At 48.7% G+C, this 17,048-nt stretch overlaps 2 protein-coding genes across 3 annotated transcripts; one reads left to right on the top strand and one right to left on the bottom strand.

Annotated features, from left to right (window-relative positions):
• Positions 1–2,156: 2,156 nt before the first annotated feature.
• LOC127301375 (protein TIFY 11a-like) lies at positions 2,157–3,206 on the bottom strand. Its single transcript, XM_051331603.2, has one exon. It carries the CDS (start codon positions 2,822–2,824, stop codon positions 2,297–2,299), a length of 528 nt encoding a protein of 175 aa, XP_051187563.1. The 5' UTR covers positions 2,825–3,206; the 3' UTR covers positions 2,157–2,296.
• Positions 3,207–7,964: 4,758 nt separating this feature from the next.
• LOC127301374 (protein TIFY 11c) lies at positions 7,965–9,384 on the top strand. 2 transcript variants are annotated; one of them, XM_051331602.2, is made up of 3 exons: positions 7,965–8,376; positions 8,546–8,724; positions 8,814–9,384. In XM_051331602.2, the coding sequence occupies exons 1-3, from the start codon at positions 8,114–8,116 to the stop codon at positions 8,990–8,992; spliced, it is 621 nt and encodes a 206-aa protein (XP_051187562.1). In that variant the 5' UTR covers positions 7,965–8,113; the 3' UTR covers positions 8,993–9,384. The 2 variants fall into 2 exon arrangements, with proteins under 2 accessions (XP_051187562.1, XP_051187561.1); XM_051331601.2 differs by having other exon boundaries at positions 7,979–8,376; positions 8,543–8,724.
• Positions 9,385–17,048: the final 7,664 nt, after the last annotated feature.

Genomic DNA, 17,048 nt, shown 5'->3' with positions numbered 1-17,048 from the left:
GTTAAATTGTCAAACACATCCACCATCGACGGGGCATTCCAACATTAAACTAGATTTTTGTTGACGCATTCGATCCTAAATTTTCAAAGTATTCCACCGCTAGATAATCATTTCAGCAGCATTATAAAATTTAATTTAACGTACTCATACTATACTATGGAAAGTTACGACAAAACATATAAAACTTAATTGTATACCTGACTACGAAAGACTAATTATAAACTGACTAAATGATCGGTTCATACTATACTAAGCAGCTAGCTCATATCTATACCCCTATATAATGTAGCAGTTTTGAACTGAATCTGAATCATCAATTTGAGCCGTTGATCTACAAAATCCAACAGCTGAGAAAAACTGGATTCGTCATGAACAGTACATCGCAGATGGGTCCACGACATTCTAGAACCACCTTGGCTATTCGCGTCCTCCTTCTCCGGAAAAGATGCTCAACTACCCGATCTCCTCTGAGCAGCGACGACCGACGGGATAGACCGCGGCCCGAGCAGCGACGAACGACGGGGGACGCGCTCCTTTCTCCTCTGAGCGGCGGTGACCGACGGGAGAGGCCGCTGCCCAATCTCCTCACTTCTTTCTCCGAGCGATGGCGAACGACGGGGGATGCCGCGGCCGCCGGCACGAAGCCACGAGGCGACCACACTGCTGGAGATCGGGACCTCCTCAAAATCGGCCCCTCCTTTACCCGAGACGGGAACAGCGCCTTGCCCTCGAGCTCACCCCGTCCCCCGCGATCTGTAGCCCCATGGCAGGACCTGAAGGCCTTTGCCAACCGATGGACCCTCCGCGGCTCTCCTCGAGGAAGGCGGCCTTCTGATCCGGTTGTCCTCTGCTCCGCGAGGAAGGCGGCGATCCGGTCCAGCGGCGTGTGCGCGGATGCCAGCCGCGACATATGCCTGCCTGTGCCGCCTCGACCTGGACCAACGCATCTCATCGAATTTGATCCGCGCGTGTATCCACAGGCAGGTGTGCGTGCGGGAAGAGCTGGAGAGCCTGGAGGCGCTTCTCGACGGCTGGACGAAGGTCGTTGGGCGGACTATCGTGAGGCGGCCAAAGTCCCTCGCCGCCGCTTGCTGTCCGTGTACGTGAGCAACAGATTGGAAAAAGCATTTTGGTGAGGCTGCGATGTCTGCACTGTGTAGCTGATGGTAGTACGCGACCACCAGCTGAATACTAACTATGCACTTCATTTTGTGTTAAAACATGACAGTGACGTCCTAAAAAATACGGGCTGCCTTTCAAATTTAATCACGTAGAGAAATACTGTAATATTTAACTATTGAATTCATATTGTAAAATTAGAAATAAGTTGTATGAATTACCAAATTATTTCCATTGGTGTTGTATTGTATCAATTTGGTAAAGATTATTTTAAAAAATTGAGTGAGATTTGAAGATACTATTGGTGTTTACCAGAAAAAAAAAGCTTTCTATGCATATGATGTTGAATTATGCAAAGTGAAAATTTAAACATTTTTAGAATATCTTTTTGTTATACCAGAACGGAACCATAAAAATATTTTCGGGTCGTGGCAATGCGCGGTCATTCAACTATGTTAATGTATACCATAGTAATTTGGATGTACTTAATTTGTTTGACGTAACTATAGATATTTGAGTTAAATTGGATCTACATTTGTCTTACGTTGTTTTGCTTGGTATGTGACGTGCAAAGCACGTGCAGTTTACTAGTACTACTAGAACGCGCACTAACAATAGCTAAGTAATTACTTGATCAGTCATCCTCGTAGCTAATCATCCACTACCGTAGTAGTTACGAGCATGCATGGTGGGCATAGCTAGGGCTTATAACTTGACAAACATGCAGGCAGACGTCCTTGAGCGATGCATATGGCTTGGCGAACATACGGTTGCATGGCTGGGCTGCAGGGTATGCCTATGGCATATGGGCCATACCCAGTTGCTGGGCAGGTGGACAGGAATCTCGAAGAACAAATTGATTGTGAAGAAAATATCCACATCGTGTAAGTACAAAATTTATTCTCGTTTTGCCTTTCATCAACAAAACAAAATATCTTTTTCTTATATGTGCGCACATAAATTGTTGAGATTTACAAAGAAATTTTTTATTAATTTTTTTAATAATCACAAAAAAAAATTTAGATGGAGAGAGCATGTGCCGAATTGAATTTCCGTAATATCAGTAGTTGTTACTAATAACATCCTACTCACCCTGAAAAAAATAAAAAAATAAAAACATCCTACTTCACTTGTCACCGCCAGCAGGGAAGCTGTCACGTCACAGGTCGATGCATGTTTAGGCGATGGATCGCTGCGCGTGCATGTCTCCTAAGCTACCCAGGGCGAGCCAGGAAGAAGCTTCGGTCTTGCGCTTCTTCGCCGGCGGCGGCGGCGCCGCCTCCTCCGGACGACTGTACGGTGGACCCTCGAGGGCCGTGACGGATCTGTCCTTGCGCTTGGAGAGGAACCGCTGCAGCGACGCCTTCCTCGCGATGGGTATGTCCACGAGCGCCGTCGCCGCCGCGGCAGCAGGCGGGGTCGCCGCCGCCGCTGCGTACCGGATCAGCTCGGCGGCCCCGGCCGGCGTGCAGCCGTCGAGCACCACCACCCTCCCCCCGTAGAAGATCGTCAGCTGCTGCGCCCCGTCAGCCGGCGGGCCGTCGGGTCCCTGCAAGGCCCCAACGCGCGCCGCCGCGCCGTACGCCGACATCGGCATCGGCATCGGCACCGGGCCGGCCGCCTTGACTAACCGGCTGAGCACGCCGCAGGCCACGGCGAATCGTCGGGCGGCGGAGTCCGTCGTTGCGGTCACCATTGGCGGCATCTCGACTGTCGGACGCGCGTGCTGGCGAAACGAGATTGACGAGAGGGAGGGTTTCGGCGGTGTCGATCGATGGCCTCTGCTAGCTCCACCAACCGTGCTGGATCGACCGACTGGATCGTGGGGGCTCGCGGAGGCGGTTTCTTATAGAGACGAGACGAGGAGGAGTTTGTTATCATCGTGCGGTGGCGGTGCGGCAATGGAAGGATCGAGAGGGGACGTGAGGAAAAACGTGGGGACAAGCATGCATGCTGCGGCATGCTTATGGCAGGATGCGTGCGACGCGATCGACAAGGAGAGGGGAAGCCAAAGGGAACCGCTCGCGAGTTTGAAATGGTCATTTCCCCGCTGGCGCGACGATCCGCAACCGCGCGCGCACCCTGGCCTCCCCTGTTCTGGTAAACATGATGACAGTAATAGTAAATGAGAGCCTGTAACTATATCTGTATAATAAGCTTATGTTTCTAGCTGGCTGGACGAAACGGATTGCCCTATCTATGATCTATCGACTTGTATATATCGGGTTTCGCGTGCGTGTATAATTTCCTCGTGGGGAGAAAAACAATCGGATTCCTTGTGCCTATATGTGGCTCGGATCAGGATAAGTCCTTGTTAATTTCGGCATCTGGTTATAATTGGGGGCTTCACATAGCTAAGGTTTACTAAGGGGCTATTTGGTTCAGAGGGTATCTTTCAGGGTGAGGGCATCCTCAACCACCTTGTTAGGGACCTTGTTAGGGATAGGAACAATCCAAAATAGTACTCCATTTGTTTTTTGATATAAATTATATAGATTATTTAAAGCAAATCTGAAATATAAGGTATATTGCGCTGCACCACTCGTATGGAGAATTTTTTAGGAATTTTATTACATTTTGTTATACAATGCAAACCTTTCTATTTTCTCACATCAATTAGTCAGGGGTTATCTCGCCCAGAACTAGTGTACCTTTCCCTCTACCTCCACGTGCATTCTTTAATTTTCATATCAAAAACTATACGGCCTATATTTAGAAACGGATGGAGTATAGTACTCTCTCCATTTAGAATAACAGTCGTGGTTTTGTCCATAATTCAACTGAAGGCCGTATAGTTTTTGGTATGAAAATTAAAGACGGTTATTACACTCTCCATTTGTATTTAGAAACGTTGCCGCTCAAGCCCTCGTTTCGGTCTACCGCCATCTCAGGCGGCTCGGAAAACTCCTCTCCGCCGAATCCTTCGAAAATTGCCGAGATGGAATGACGGTGAGACGTCCATCTAGTCCGAGCATGGCGATGTGAGTTTCCTTCACTGATGTTTTTTCTTCTGATGTAGTGTATCATTTTAGGGTTTCACTAGCTTAATTTAGCACCATTTGGACAATGTAGTACTCAGAAGTGGACTACAAGCATGAGACCATCGCTGATCCATCGTACAACGGGCACACCCACAATGGTGCTCGGAGGTGGATGCAAGCCTGAGGTCATCCCCAATCAATCGTACCACGGGCACACCAACAATGATGTACCACGGGCACACCAACAATGATGCTCGGAGGTGGATGCAAGCCTGAGATCATCCCCAATCGATCGTAACACGGGCTCACGAACAATGATGTCCAGCGTTGCCGCATCCATGACCGCATCCTGGACAAAGCCTTTGATTTCGAAGGTATGAACCAAGTTGGCGGTTCTGCGCCGGTACACAGCTGATACTAAGGCCAATGAATTTACATTTTTAATTATTTAATTCTTAACAAAAAACTGTCAAGAATCTCTTAGGCCAATGAGTTGGAATTTCTATTTTGTAAAAAAAAAAAGACTATTTGGGCTGGTCTAATTGGTGGTGCCAATGTTTCCACGCTGTTACCGGATAGTAGAAATTACGGGACGGACTGGTGGAAATGGATCTGAGGGAGTAGTAATTAATGTTGTAGTCTTTTTGTTTTCGTACGACGACTACAAGTGATCCTGAAGGAAAGGAAAGGAAACAACCATCGAGATACTATGGTTTATACCTGCCGGATGTGAGCCGCAGATGGATCCCGGCCAAGAAAAAAGAATGGCGCACGGCTGATCTGCTGCTATATTTGTCGCACGTGTTATATCCTTTCTTTCACCGAAAACCGATATGGTACACTGAATCGCGATTCGCAGTCCGCCACCCGTACGTTCGGCGACGCGAACCGAACACCCCGAAGAAGCAAGTCGGGCCGGTACGTTCGGCGACGCTGCGGGGAAGAGGAAAATACACGCGCCCACCGGCCTAAGTTGGACAAGGCGCGCGGGACGGCGACAGCGACACGGAACTGCTGCCTTTTCCTCTCTGCCAGCCGGAGCCAGCAGATCGAACCCTCTCACCTTGTCGCAAGTGAAATGGCTATAGTTCCAACCAAGCTAGCTAGCTAGGTCTCGCACCTCAACCTTTGTTTCGCCAAGTACAGACAGTGCGTGCCTGGTTTTTTCAGGTCGGGTCAAAATGTCATACTCCCTCTATTTCATTCTATAGTGCATATAGTTTTTCTGCACGGAAATTAGCACAAGAGTGTTCTTTACACAATACCCCCTAGATTAACGATTTGAGATCAGAGTAAAATAAGGGAACTCGGCAACTTCCTAAACTAACATAACAAATCCCACAAATCTCTCTGGTTTACTCTCCATATATGTGCAGCCAGGTTATATTAAGGAAATAAAAACATTTCTTCCTAAATCTAAGGAATCGTTGGGTTCATGCATTAGGAATTTCAATTAATTATTTCCTTTTTGTATGGATTTTTTGCACGCATGTAGGGGGGGTAATTGAAAAAGAGTCAAGCTACGACCTTATATTCTGAAATAAATGCCAAAAATCTATAGGCATTATAGAAACGAACGGAGGGAGTATCTGCTAAGACCAACTCTAGCGGACGCATTATATCGGCCCAATCGGTTTTACGTGTTTTTTTATGCCATATGTATCAAAATCCGTATTTTTTTTGAAATGGGGATATATCATCCTAGCTTCTGCATCTAAAGGATGCACACGGCTTTTTTTTATTAGATTATTCACAAAACCTTATAAAAATAATACAAAAGATCAACCTCGAAGCCACCACACTAAACCTACAGCGGGATGAAGGGATGTAGGGGGTGACAATACACAAACTCACATTATCTAAAAAACCAAATGCCTTCCCAAACAACCCAATAGCGAGTGAGAAGCACATCCAGTCGAGCAGACTCTCAGCGCACGCCAACACACACGCCACAGAAGTTGCTATCGCCGTCTTCCTCGACTCCATCTTCAAGAGAGATCCTCACATTAACCTTGCAAGACCTGCCGTTGATGCCACCATGACGCCAGACGGCTCCACCATCCTGCACGCATACATCATCCCGCATCCGTCGTCGATACCCTGCAGTACCATGCCACCGAGACTCAGCGCCAACAATGTGGTAGATGAATACCACTCCACCAACATTCGCCAACATCCAGCAGCTGCTCCAAAGATGATGCCCCAAGAGGTAGACCGACGCAAATAGCGCCGCCATCGTCCGATCCGGGAGACCCAGATCTAGGGTTTCCTCCGGAGCAGCACGAGTGAGTAGATGCAGGTTGTGACAGCGATGCCTTCAAGAATGTAACGACGCGTAACGTCGCCATCGCCCGCCACGACCTGGGTCGGAGCACGATTTTCACCGGAAGCCGCACATCTCCAACTCGCCGAGTGGAGTGACAAGACAAGCAAAGATGATGCCTTCGACAAGGTAACGGCGCCAAGCGACGTCGCCATCGTCCGCCAAGCCCGAGAGCGAAGCACGGTTTTCACGGGCTGCCCCGTCACCCGAAACTCGTCGTCGACTGGATCTTCACCGCCGGAGATCTGTGTGGGATCCCAACATCCCCCACCATAAATCCCAACGAGGCCGTCCACCTCCGGGGAGGAGCTCGCCACCGCCATGCCCGGGGCCGCCGCCCCGGCTTCCATGTGATGCGGACGTAGCATCCTGTCACACGGAGGAGAAGGCGCAACAGCCGGCCGCCTCCAGGCCCCAAGGCCAAGATCCGGCCACGACACCACCGCTGCCTCGCCTTCCGGCCGCCGACGCCGCGCACCACCACCACCAGAAGGATCAAGAGCGCCGCCCCCACACCCCATGATCGCGCCCATCTGCAACCCCCGCCGCCGCCATGCCGCGCAGGCTTTGCCCGGTGACACCTCCGGCGGCGGCGGCGAGGGGAGGGAGGGGCTGGAGGAGGCTGGAGGGCCGGGCCGGAGGGACTCTCCGAAGTGGCGCGGTGCCGCCACCCGGGGAGGGTTAGATCAAACTCCGTATAGGCGGTCCAAACCTTAAATATTTTATATGGCACCATTAGCCCACCCGGCGGACGATAAATCTACCGTTTTAAGGTGTGGACACGAGCTCGATTCCGTTGCTCCAGCAGCCGCACCCTTCCCCTCCACCCCTTCACCGCAATTTCCAGGTCCAATCGTCATCGACAATCACATCCGCGCGCGCAACCGACAAATCTGACACTAGAGCTACGCCATGTGGTCGGGGCGTTGCTCAATCGGACACATGAGTGACAAGTACTATTGCGGGGCTGCCTCACACGACTGCACAACCCCCGACGCCCACGACGATGACGAGGAGAGGAAGAGGCGGTTTGGCACTTCCCGCATTCACGGCTCACGCCGGTACACAAATTTTGCTATGTAAAAATGTGTACGAACTATGTATGCTTATCTGAATTTTATTTTGCTATGTTTTTGTTATGTGAACGTCATCTGTCTATCGCGAATTCTTATTTTCAAATTTTAAAGGTTCGTATATGGTGTCTGCTCTGCGCGACGAATTTCGAAAGCTTAATGTTGATATAAGATGCACATTGAACACATTCTTACTGTTTCTATTTTAAGGGTCTGCTAGAGTTGCTCTAGAGATAACCTTCAACACTACCAAAAGCACATGCATGCACGCTTCAGCTTCAAAGATGAATCCAGAGGAGCGGAGAAACTACAGCGCGAAGTTACGTAATTAGAGACGTGCTGTGCTGGCAGGGAGACAGGTGTAGCAGCTACCGGTCTCTTCTCCGATCGTTGCCCCCGCCCCGCCCCACGTCGCCGCGCCGCGCTCATTTCACGTGCTCTTTCCCTTCCCAGGAAACAGAAATTAGGCCTATTCTCTACTGCTCCAGCTGTATTGCCATAAGAACACAGGGCTGAGACTTCTTAACCTGCGACCTCATCTCCCCTGCCCGACGGACAAGCAATCAAACACATAGTACCTCGTCTCATCTCGCTTCGTTCCCGGGAAATTCATTAGCATGGCGGCGGAGCAGCAGACGAGGGTTAAGGGCGCCGGCGGGGGCAACAGGTTCGCCGCGGCGTGCGGCCTGCTGCGCCAGTACCAGTACATGATGGGGCAGGGGAGCGGCAGGGGAGCGGCCATGACGACCATGGGCCTCATGCCGGGCGCCGACGGTGTCGAGGCGGCGCATGTGACGCCGGAGGAGAGGATCAAGAACACCATGGAGCTCCTGCTCTTCCCCCAGCGGCCCGGCACGCTCATGGACAACTCGCACCAAAGGTACGCACTCCATCCGTCCTTGACATGCGTGTTGGGAAACGGATGGCTTTGCCCTGTCTTTCGTTGTCTTCAAACCACGGATGTCGGCCTCTCGGGAGTTTTTGAGAATTTGTTCGTTTTCACGCTGGCGTTGTTAGCTTCTTCTTATTCTTCTTGTTAATTGCAGTAGGATCTTGCCCGAGAGAGCGCAGCTGACCATCTTCTACGACGGGAGGACCTTCGTGCTCGACGATTTCCCGGCCGACAAGGCCGACCAACTGATGCAGCTCGCCGGCTCCTTCGCCGCGCCGGCCGCCTCCGACGATGAGCTCGTCTGCCCGAGCATGCCGGCGCAGCATTTCCTGGAAGGTATACCTGCACTGCAGAACCCATACTCTTGTTCCGTCATAGTATAACCATCAACCAGCTGATGATCGAGAACCTGTGCGTTTGTTCAGACATGCCCAGGAAGGCCTCGCTCCAGAGGTTCCTCGAGAAGAGGAAGAGCAGGATCGCCGCGGCAGACCCGTACCTGGTGGCACCGGCTCGGGCGGCAAAGGAGACGGCCAAGCCTGTGGCTGTGGGAGACGGTGGCGCGCCGTGGCTCAGCGTCAACTCCGGGCTGAACCTCAACTGAAGAATTTGATTCAGCCAACAAGACAGAAAGATATTGCTACTGCTTTTCCATGTGTACGTACGTACGTGGATGTTTAAGAGCTTGTTAATGTACTACGATACTACGACCGTTAATTGGCTGCGTCAGGGTTGTTGATTCGGCGGCCAGCTACCTATCATCGCCTAAGTAGTGTACCCACCATCATCTGTTCGAGAATTCTTTGGTGTGTAAGACAAGAATTATTTTCATGCTCATAACATGAGTTGGTCTCATATATGAGTATATTATATTAATTAAAGCAACTCGTGTATGTGGTTCTCTATGTGAGCTGCATTAAAATGAAATGTATTGGCAACAAAAAAAAGTTGTACTTGTTTGGTTCATACGTGAAATAGCACCGTTTGTTCATGTGATCTACACGTGTTTAATTGTATCTTGATTAAAATACGTGAAGAGGAAATTGCTTGGAATAAAACTTGAGAAAGCACGAGTTATGCTAGCTATCTATGAAATTGGCAAGTACGCCCACTTTAGTCACAAAACTTGGAGCAAGTACAATAAATTCTACTCAGCGGGCTATAAGCATGTCCATGTCACCAAACTCTTAGCCGGAAGAAAAAGAATTGAAGAGAGTAAATAGAACGGGCGACAGAGTAAGCGCCCGGCTGTAGCACAAAAAATAAAAAAATACCGCTCACCAAATGCTTTTGTACCTGGCCCATCTACAAGCATGCAAACAATTATTCAATATAGGATTGGCAAAAAACAAAACTATTCGATATAGCCGTAGTAGCCAACCTATGGTACTACCAAAAAAAATTTATATGAAGGCTTTATTTGAGCTGTCATGTACTTGTAGCCAGGTGCCGGCTTTGTTATTGTGCTAGCTCTTACAAAGTGTGATATTGTGGTGACAAACATGGGAAATTGTAGCATGCATGTCCGCTTTAGTCACCGAACTTTAAAAGTATGGTGACAATTTTGGGAATTGTAGCACACACGGAGAGACCACGCCGGGCCACCGAGGGGTGAGTAAGTCCGGCATTTCTTTTTCTTGGTACCACATTCCTTCGAATGAACGCTAAATTCATTTTTTTTGAAAAATCTACTTTTTTCCATTGTTGATGTTTTGTCATTTACATGTCCACAAATTTCATGCATATGTTATGCCCTAGACGAAAAGGCAAAAACTAAAATAAAAATCGATATTTCTCAAGTCATAATTGTTTTTACACATGTTCAAAAATGTCCTTTTTGTCATGAAACTTTCTATGTGAGCCGTACATGTGCGGATTTTTCATTTTCTTTATCCTTTGTGATGTCCGTTTTATTTAGGGTAGACATGTGCTTGTCAGAACTGTTTTGAATTACTAGAGGTGTGTAGCTATTTTAACCGTGGAAACAACACATGCCGCTCACTTGAGATCAGAAAGGGTGGATGAGGGGGCTCTCGTTCTATAAAACTTATTAGGGATACGCGCAAGACCTATACACCTGAGAAAAGGGAGTATAATGGAGCAATGCTCTTCTTGACTATTGCAGGATTAATCATTGGTTTACTAAACCTAAATCTAAATGCCACCTTTTAAAATGGAAAACAATAATCACATTAATTTGCAGCATAGTCGTCAGGATTTCTGGACACAACGGATTTATTGATGCTTGGTTTGCAAGGTGGACGATGATGACTTATCTTTGATCCTCTATTATTTTCCATGTGACCACCACATGTCAGTAACAATGAAAGGTGGTGGTAATGTAGCAAATAATAAAGTTATGAAGAAAAGTGTGGTAAATTATAAAATGCTCATCTTTGAGAAGTTCTAAGGGCAATTGATGGAAGTGGCTTTGAGCGAAACTCCCGTGAATCAAAATGATCATCTCATCCCCTCTTAAGAAGCCGACTAGGTCTAGCTTGTGACTTGTGAGCATAGTACTAGTGCCACGTTTCAAGACCCAGTCGATCTTCATATCAAACTTTGCACCTCTATGACGTTGTGCAAACTAAAGCTGTGTCTCGTATATGCATGCATGCATGCGCCGTGCCATGGGTGGGAGGAAGTTGGAAAAGGAAGGAAAATAGAGCAAGAAACTTGCATGCTTGGGTATGCGTGCGTGGTGAAGATATGTTCAGGGCTTGTGCACTAGATTATGGATTTAGTTGGGATGACAACCTGCCATATGCAGAATTCTCTTACAACAACAGCTATCAAGCCAGTATTGAGATGTCACCATTTGAAGTCTTGTATGGGAAGAAATGCACCACACCACTACTGTGGAGTGGGTTAGGAGAAATAAGTTTGTTTCGACCTGATATTATTCAAGAAGCTGAAGAGAAGGTTAGACTGATCGAAGATAGATTGAAGATAGCACAATCTAGGCAGAAGAGCTATGCTGATAAAAAGCGCAGCGATGTTTCCTATGAGGTAGGAGATAGAGTTTACCTCAGAGTGTCGCCTCTACGAGGAGTGAAAAGATTTGGAATCAAAGGGAAATTAGCCCCGAGATTTATTGGACCTTTCAAAGTCTTATCCCGTAAAGGAGAAGTGGCTTATGAGATTGAACCGCCAGAGATTCTTTCATCCGTGCACAATGTGTTCCATGTCAGTCAGTTGAAGAAATGTCACCCTGAGATATCAGAGACCCCACTAAAGGATACCGTACCTCTTGAGGAAGTTCATTTGGAGAGTGACCTGACCTATGAGGAGAAACCAATCAAGATCTTGTGAAGAGTTGAAAAGAATACTCGTACCAAGACTATCAAGTTCTGCAAAGTTCAGTGGAGTCACCACGTACACTGAGGAAGAAGCAACTTGGGAGCGTGAAGACGATCTTCGAGAAGACCACCCTCACCTATTTGCTAGCCTTTCCGAAGCCCGAGGACGTGCTTCATCTTAAGGGGGTTAGTCTGTAACATCCCTATATTTTTCAAAAATTAAAAGAGCATGCATTCATACCATCCTTGCATTTAAATGAATCACATGAAATGATGAACCCAAAGTGGCCAAACCCTAAAAAAACCCTAATTGCATAATGGTTGCCTATTAGCCTATGCGCTAAATTTGATTTTTATTATTTTTCAAATGAGTATTAAACATGTATATTTTAGTCCTAATACCACCCTCTCGATTTAAAAAAAATTAGAAACAAGTTTGAACTCTTTTCGAGTTGTGGTTCAAAAGTTATGAAATAAAACAGAAAAAAGAAAAAGAGAAAACAAAAAAATGAAACGGACCGGCCAAACTGGGCCAGCCCAGCCTGGCAAAGAAACAGCCCGCACGCCTCCCTTCCTCTCCCTCCTCCCTGCCACCAAGCCCCACCTGCCCGTGGGCCCTACCTACCGGCGCGCCTCATCCCCAACCTCCCGACGCGGCCACGTTCCCCACGTCGCCCGCGGGAACCACCGGCCACCTCGCCCCACTCGCCGCACGCCTCGAACCTCGGCCCCGAGAGCATCCCCTTAAAGCCCCGGACCTCCCCTTCATTTTCCCCCACTCCCCCACACGAATCACGCCGCCAGGCCGCCCCAATCCCTCGCCGGAGTGAGCTCGCGCACAGCCACCTCCAGTCGTTCGCCGCGGCCACCCGAGGCGGCAGAACGCCGCGCCGACTCCACCGGACGCCTTGCCTCGGCCGGCCGCTCCTCGTTCGCCACTTCCCTGCCGCCGGAGACGCCCGCAGCAACGGCGACCACCGCGCCCGAGCCGCCCCACCGCCATCTTCTCCACCTCTGGCCGACAGTGAGCACCTCCCCCCTTTTTTCCCCTTTCGCCCACGCCCGTCTGATGGGGATATACCCTAAGGGGGTGTGTCGCTAGTCCCACTCGCCATGAAGATGAAGGCCCAAGAAGACTGCCAGTCGCCCAAGCGACTGGGTGACTCGGCCCTGCAGCGACCGGGTGGCTGGGCCCTGAAGCGACTGGGCCGCTATCCTAGGATGAAGAGGGGTGGCAAATCCCGGATTAGTAGCAACCGATATGATTCGGAGTTATCCTCATGTAACCCTAGATAGGGGGTGCCTATATAAACCCCCGAGCTAAACCCTAGACGACACATCATCTGAGATTGAATCTCCCTCTTGTAGCTCTTGGCGTAGCCGCCGACTGAGCCCCCTATTGTAATTCTCCACTGAGTAATAGATCTAGCAGGACGTAGGCCTTTTACTCTCCGGAGGGGCTGAACCTGGGTAAAACCTTGCGTCTTGTGCACCTCGATCCGCAGATGGCTGAGTTCCCTTGCCCCCACATCAACGAAGTGCTGCCCCCCGTATCAGCTGCCGTGGTCATATCCATGACAGTGGCGCCCACCGTGGGGCATGGGACATCTGGCCTCCGAGCTGCGGCGAGTCCCTACTCACCAATCCGCCGGCCGATCGCCTCCGGCAGGATGATCGCCACGGGCAACTTCTTCCACATCCAGCCGAGCTCCTATCAGCCAGCCTCGTCGCCCCTCGCCCACGCTTGGATGGTGCCGGTCGGCACAATCAACCTCTTCGTCGGGCTCGCCAGCGTCAGCGACCCTAGCGAGGCTTGCCCCGGCCCGCTGCACGACCCCTTCGCGCCAGGGCAACTCCTCAAGGCCACTCTCCCGGTCTCCAGCAGCGCACAGGCCGAGGGAGAGTCGGCTCTGGAGGATGACGCCGATTCGGCGGCCGCGGTGTCTATCGCTGGGTCCATCACCGCGGTGTCGGTGGAAGACTAATGACCCACAAGTATAGGGGATCGCAACAGTCTTCGAGGGAAGTAAAACCCAATTTATTGATTCGACACAAGGGGAGCCAAAGAATATTTGTAAGCCTTAACAGCGGAGTTGTCAATTCAGCTGCACCTGGAAACAGACTTGCTCGCAAGAATTTATCAGTAGCAACAGTTTTATAGCAGTAGCAGTAGTGAAAAATAAGCAGCAGTGTAATAAAGACAGCAGTAGTGATTTTAGTAAACAGCAGGATTAAAATACTGTAGGCATAGGGATGGATGAACGGGCACTGCATGGATAAGATAACTCATGTAATAATCAAGACTAGGCATTTGTAGATAATAATAAAACAGTATCCAAGTACTAAACAACCATAGGCATGTGTTCCGTATATAGGCGTACGTGCTCGCAATGAGAAACTTGCACAACATTTTTTGTCCTACCAGCCGGTGGCAGCCGGGCCTCTAGGGAAACTACTGGTAATTAAGGTACTCCTTTTAATAGAGTACCGGAGCAAAGCATTAATACTCCATGAACACATGTGATCCTCATATCACAGCCTTCCCCTCCGGTTGTCCCAATTTCTGTCACTTTGGGGCCTCGGGTTCCAGACAGCAATATGTGTATACAACTTGCAGGTTAGATCATAAAACAATGAATATCATCATGAATCAATAACATGTTCAGATCTGAAATCATGGCACTCGGGCCCTAGTGACAAGCATTAAGCATAACAAGTTGCAACAATATCATAAAAGTACCAACAACGGATACTAGGCACTATGGCCTAACAATCTTATGTCTATTACATGAACGATCTCATCCAATCCCTACCATCCCCTTCAGCCTACAGCGGGGGAATTACTCACACATGGATGGGGGAAACATGGATGGTCCATGGAGAGGCGTCGGTGGTGATGATGGCGATGATCTCCTCCAATTCCCCGTCCCGGCAGGGTGCCAGAACGGAGTTTCTGATCCCCCTTAAGTAGTCCAGAGGGGAGCGTCGGGGGCTGGCCGAGGCGGCCTCACCATATGGCGGCGCGCCCCCCTCCTTGGCCGCACCGGCCTATGGTGTGGAGGCCGTGGGCCTCCCCCTGGCATGCCCTTCTGGCTCCGTGTGTCTTCTATAAAAATAGGCCCTTCGCAATTATTTCCGGGGATTTTCCTGAAAGTTGATTTTCTGCACAAAAATAAGACACCAGGGCAATTCTGCTGAAAACAGCGTTAGTCCGTGTTAGTTTTATTCAAAATACACAAATTAGAGGCAAAACAATAGCAAAAGTGTTCGGGAAAGTAGATACGTTTTGGACGTATCAACTCCCCCCAAGCTTAGCTTATTGCTTGTCCTCAAGCAATTCAGTTAACAACTAAGTGCGATAAAAGTACTTTCACAAACACATTTGCTCATATGATGTAAATATTCTCATGATATGGACGAGTACTTAGGCAATTCATAATAAGATACATGCAAATAAAGTCATCTAATAGTTATGTCAATCATGAAAAAGATACCAACAAACTAATAATAAGCATCATGAATCATATCTACCAGTAGGATTGCAATGTTCATAAAGAGATATGATAAAGTGATATCTCGCTTGCACGTTGATACGTCTCCGACGTATCGATAATTTCTTATGTTCCATGCCACATTATTGATGATATCTACATGTTTTATGCACACTTTATGTCATATTCGTGCATTTTCTGGAACTAACCTATTAACAAGATGCCGAACTGCCAGTTCCTGTTTTCTGCTGTTTTTGGTTTCAGAAATCCTAGTAACGAAATATTCTCGGAATCGGACGAAATCAACGCCCAGGTTCCTATTTTTCCCGGAACCATCCAGAACACCCGAGAGCCGCCAGAGGGGAGCCCTAGGGGCCCCACACCACACCCTGGCGCGGCCAGAGGGGGGGCCGCGCCGCCCTATGGTGTGGGCCCCCCAGAAGCCCTCCTGCGCCGCCTCTTCGCCTATATAAAGCCCCTGGATCGAAAACCCTGAGGCGTTCGACGAAAACCACAGAAACCTTCCAGAGCCGCCGCCATCGCGAGGCCAAGATCTGGGGGACAGGAGTCTCTGTTCCGGCACGCTGCCGGAACGGGGAAGTGCCCCCGGAAGGCTTCTCCATCAACACCGCTGCCATCTCCACCGCCATCTTCATCACCGCTGCTGCTCCCATGAGGAGGGAGTAGTTCTCCATCGAGGCTCGGGGCTGTACCGGTAGCTATGTGGTTCATCTCTCTTCCATGTACCTCAATACAATAATCTCATGAGCTGCTTTACATGATTGAGATTCATATGAGTTTTGTATCACTATTCATCTATGTGCTACTCTAGCAATATTATTAAAGTAGTCCTATTCCTCCTGCACGTGTGTAAAGGTGACAGTGTGTGCACCGTGTTAGTACTTGGTTTATGCTATGATCATGATCTCTTGTAGATTGAGAAGTTAACTATTGCTATGATAATATTGATGTGATCTATTCCTCCTACATATGCATGAAGGTGACAGTGTGCATGCTATGTTAGTACTTGGTTTAATCTGTTGATCTATCTTACACAATAAGGTTACTTAAATATGAACAAATTGTGGAGCTTGTTAACTCCGGCATTGAGGGTTCGTGTAATCCTACGCAATGCGTTCATCATCCAACAAAAGTGTAGAGTATGCATTTATCTATTCTGTTATGTGATCAATGTTGAGAGTGTCCACTAGTGAAAGTGTAATCCCTAGGCCTTGTTCCTAAATACTGCTGAGTTACTACTGCTTGTTTACTGTTTTACTGCGTTACTACTGCTGCAATACTACCACCATCAACTACACGCCCAAAAGCTATTTTCTGGCACCGTTGCTACTGCTCATACTTATTCATACCACCTGTATTTCACTATCTCTTCGCCGAACTAGTGCACCTATTAGGTGTGTTGGGGACACAAGAGACTTCTTGCTTTGTGGTTGCAGGGTTGCATGAGAGGGATATCTTTGACCTCTTCCTCCCTGAGTTCGATAAACCTTGGGTGATCCACTTAAGGGAAAACTTGCTGCTGTTCTACAAACCTCTGCTCTTGGAGGCCCAACACTGTCTACAGGAAAAGGAGGGGGAAGTAGACATCAAGCAATTATCTGGAGCCGTTGCAGGGGAGGAAAGGTAAAAGGCACTCATACTCCGGTTCCAGGTAAAGTACTTTTCTGGCGCCATTGTGTTTGTGCTCGAAGCTATTTCCTTTAGATCCTGCAATTGCATCTTTTTGTTTCTTGTTTACACTAGTAAGGCATAATGGACAACATCTGTGAGCTCTTTGTACTATTTCCTGAGTCAAGACATGAATGGTTTAATGCGAAAATTAAAAAACCCATGGAACATGTTAGCATGA

Source organism: Lolium perenne, chromosome 4 (assembly GCF_019359855.2).
Source record: "Lolium perenne isolate Kyuss_39 chromosome 4, Kyuss_2.0, whole genome shotgun sequence".
NCBI lineage: Eukaryota > Viridiplantae > Streptophyta > Magnoliopsida > Poales > Poaceae > Lolium > Lolium perenne.
The sequence above is the reverse complement of the archived record's forward strand: the minus strand, read 5'-3'. Positions and strand labels throughout refer to the sequence as shown.

Coding starts and splice junctions, on each gene's coding strand:
- LOC127301374 (XM_051331601.2), top strand. CDS start 8,114: ATGGCGGCGGAGCAGCAGACGAGGGTTAAGGGCGCCGGCGGGGGCAAC. Junction 8,377..8,542: donor ATGGACAACTCGCACCAAAG/GTACGCACTCCA, acceptor TGTTAATTGCAG/TAGGATCTTGCCCGAGAGAG. Junction 8,725..8,813: donor GGCGCAGCATTTCCTGGAAG/GTATACCTGCAC, acceptor GCGTTTGTTCAG/ACATGCCCAGGAAGGCCTCG.
- LOC127301375 (XM_051331603.2), bottom strand. CDS start 2,824: ATGCCGCCAATGGTGACCGCAACGACGGACTCCGCCGCCCGACGATTC.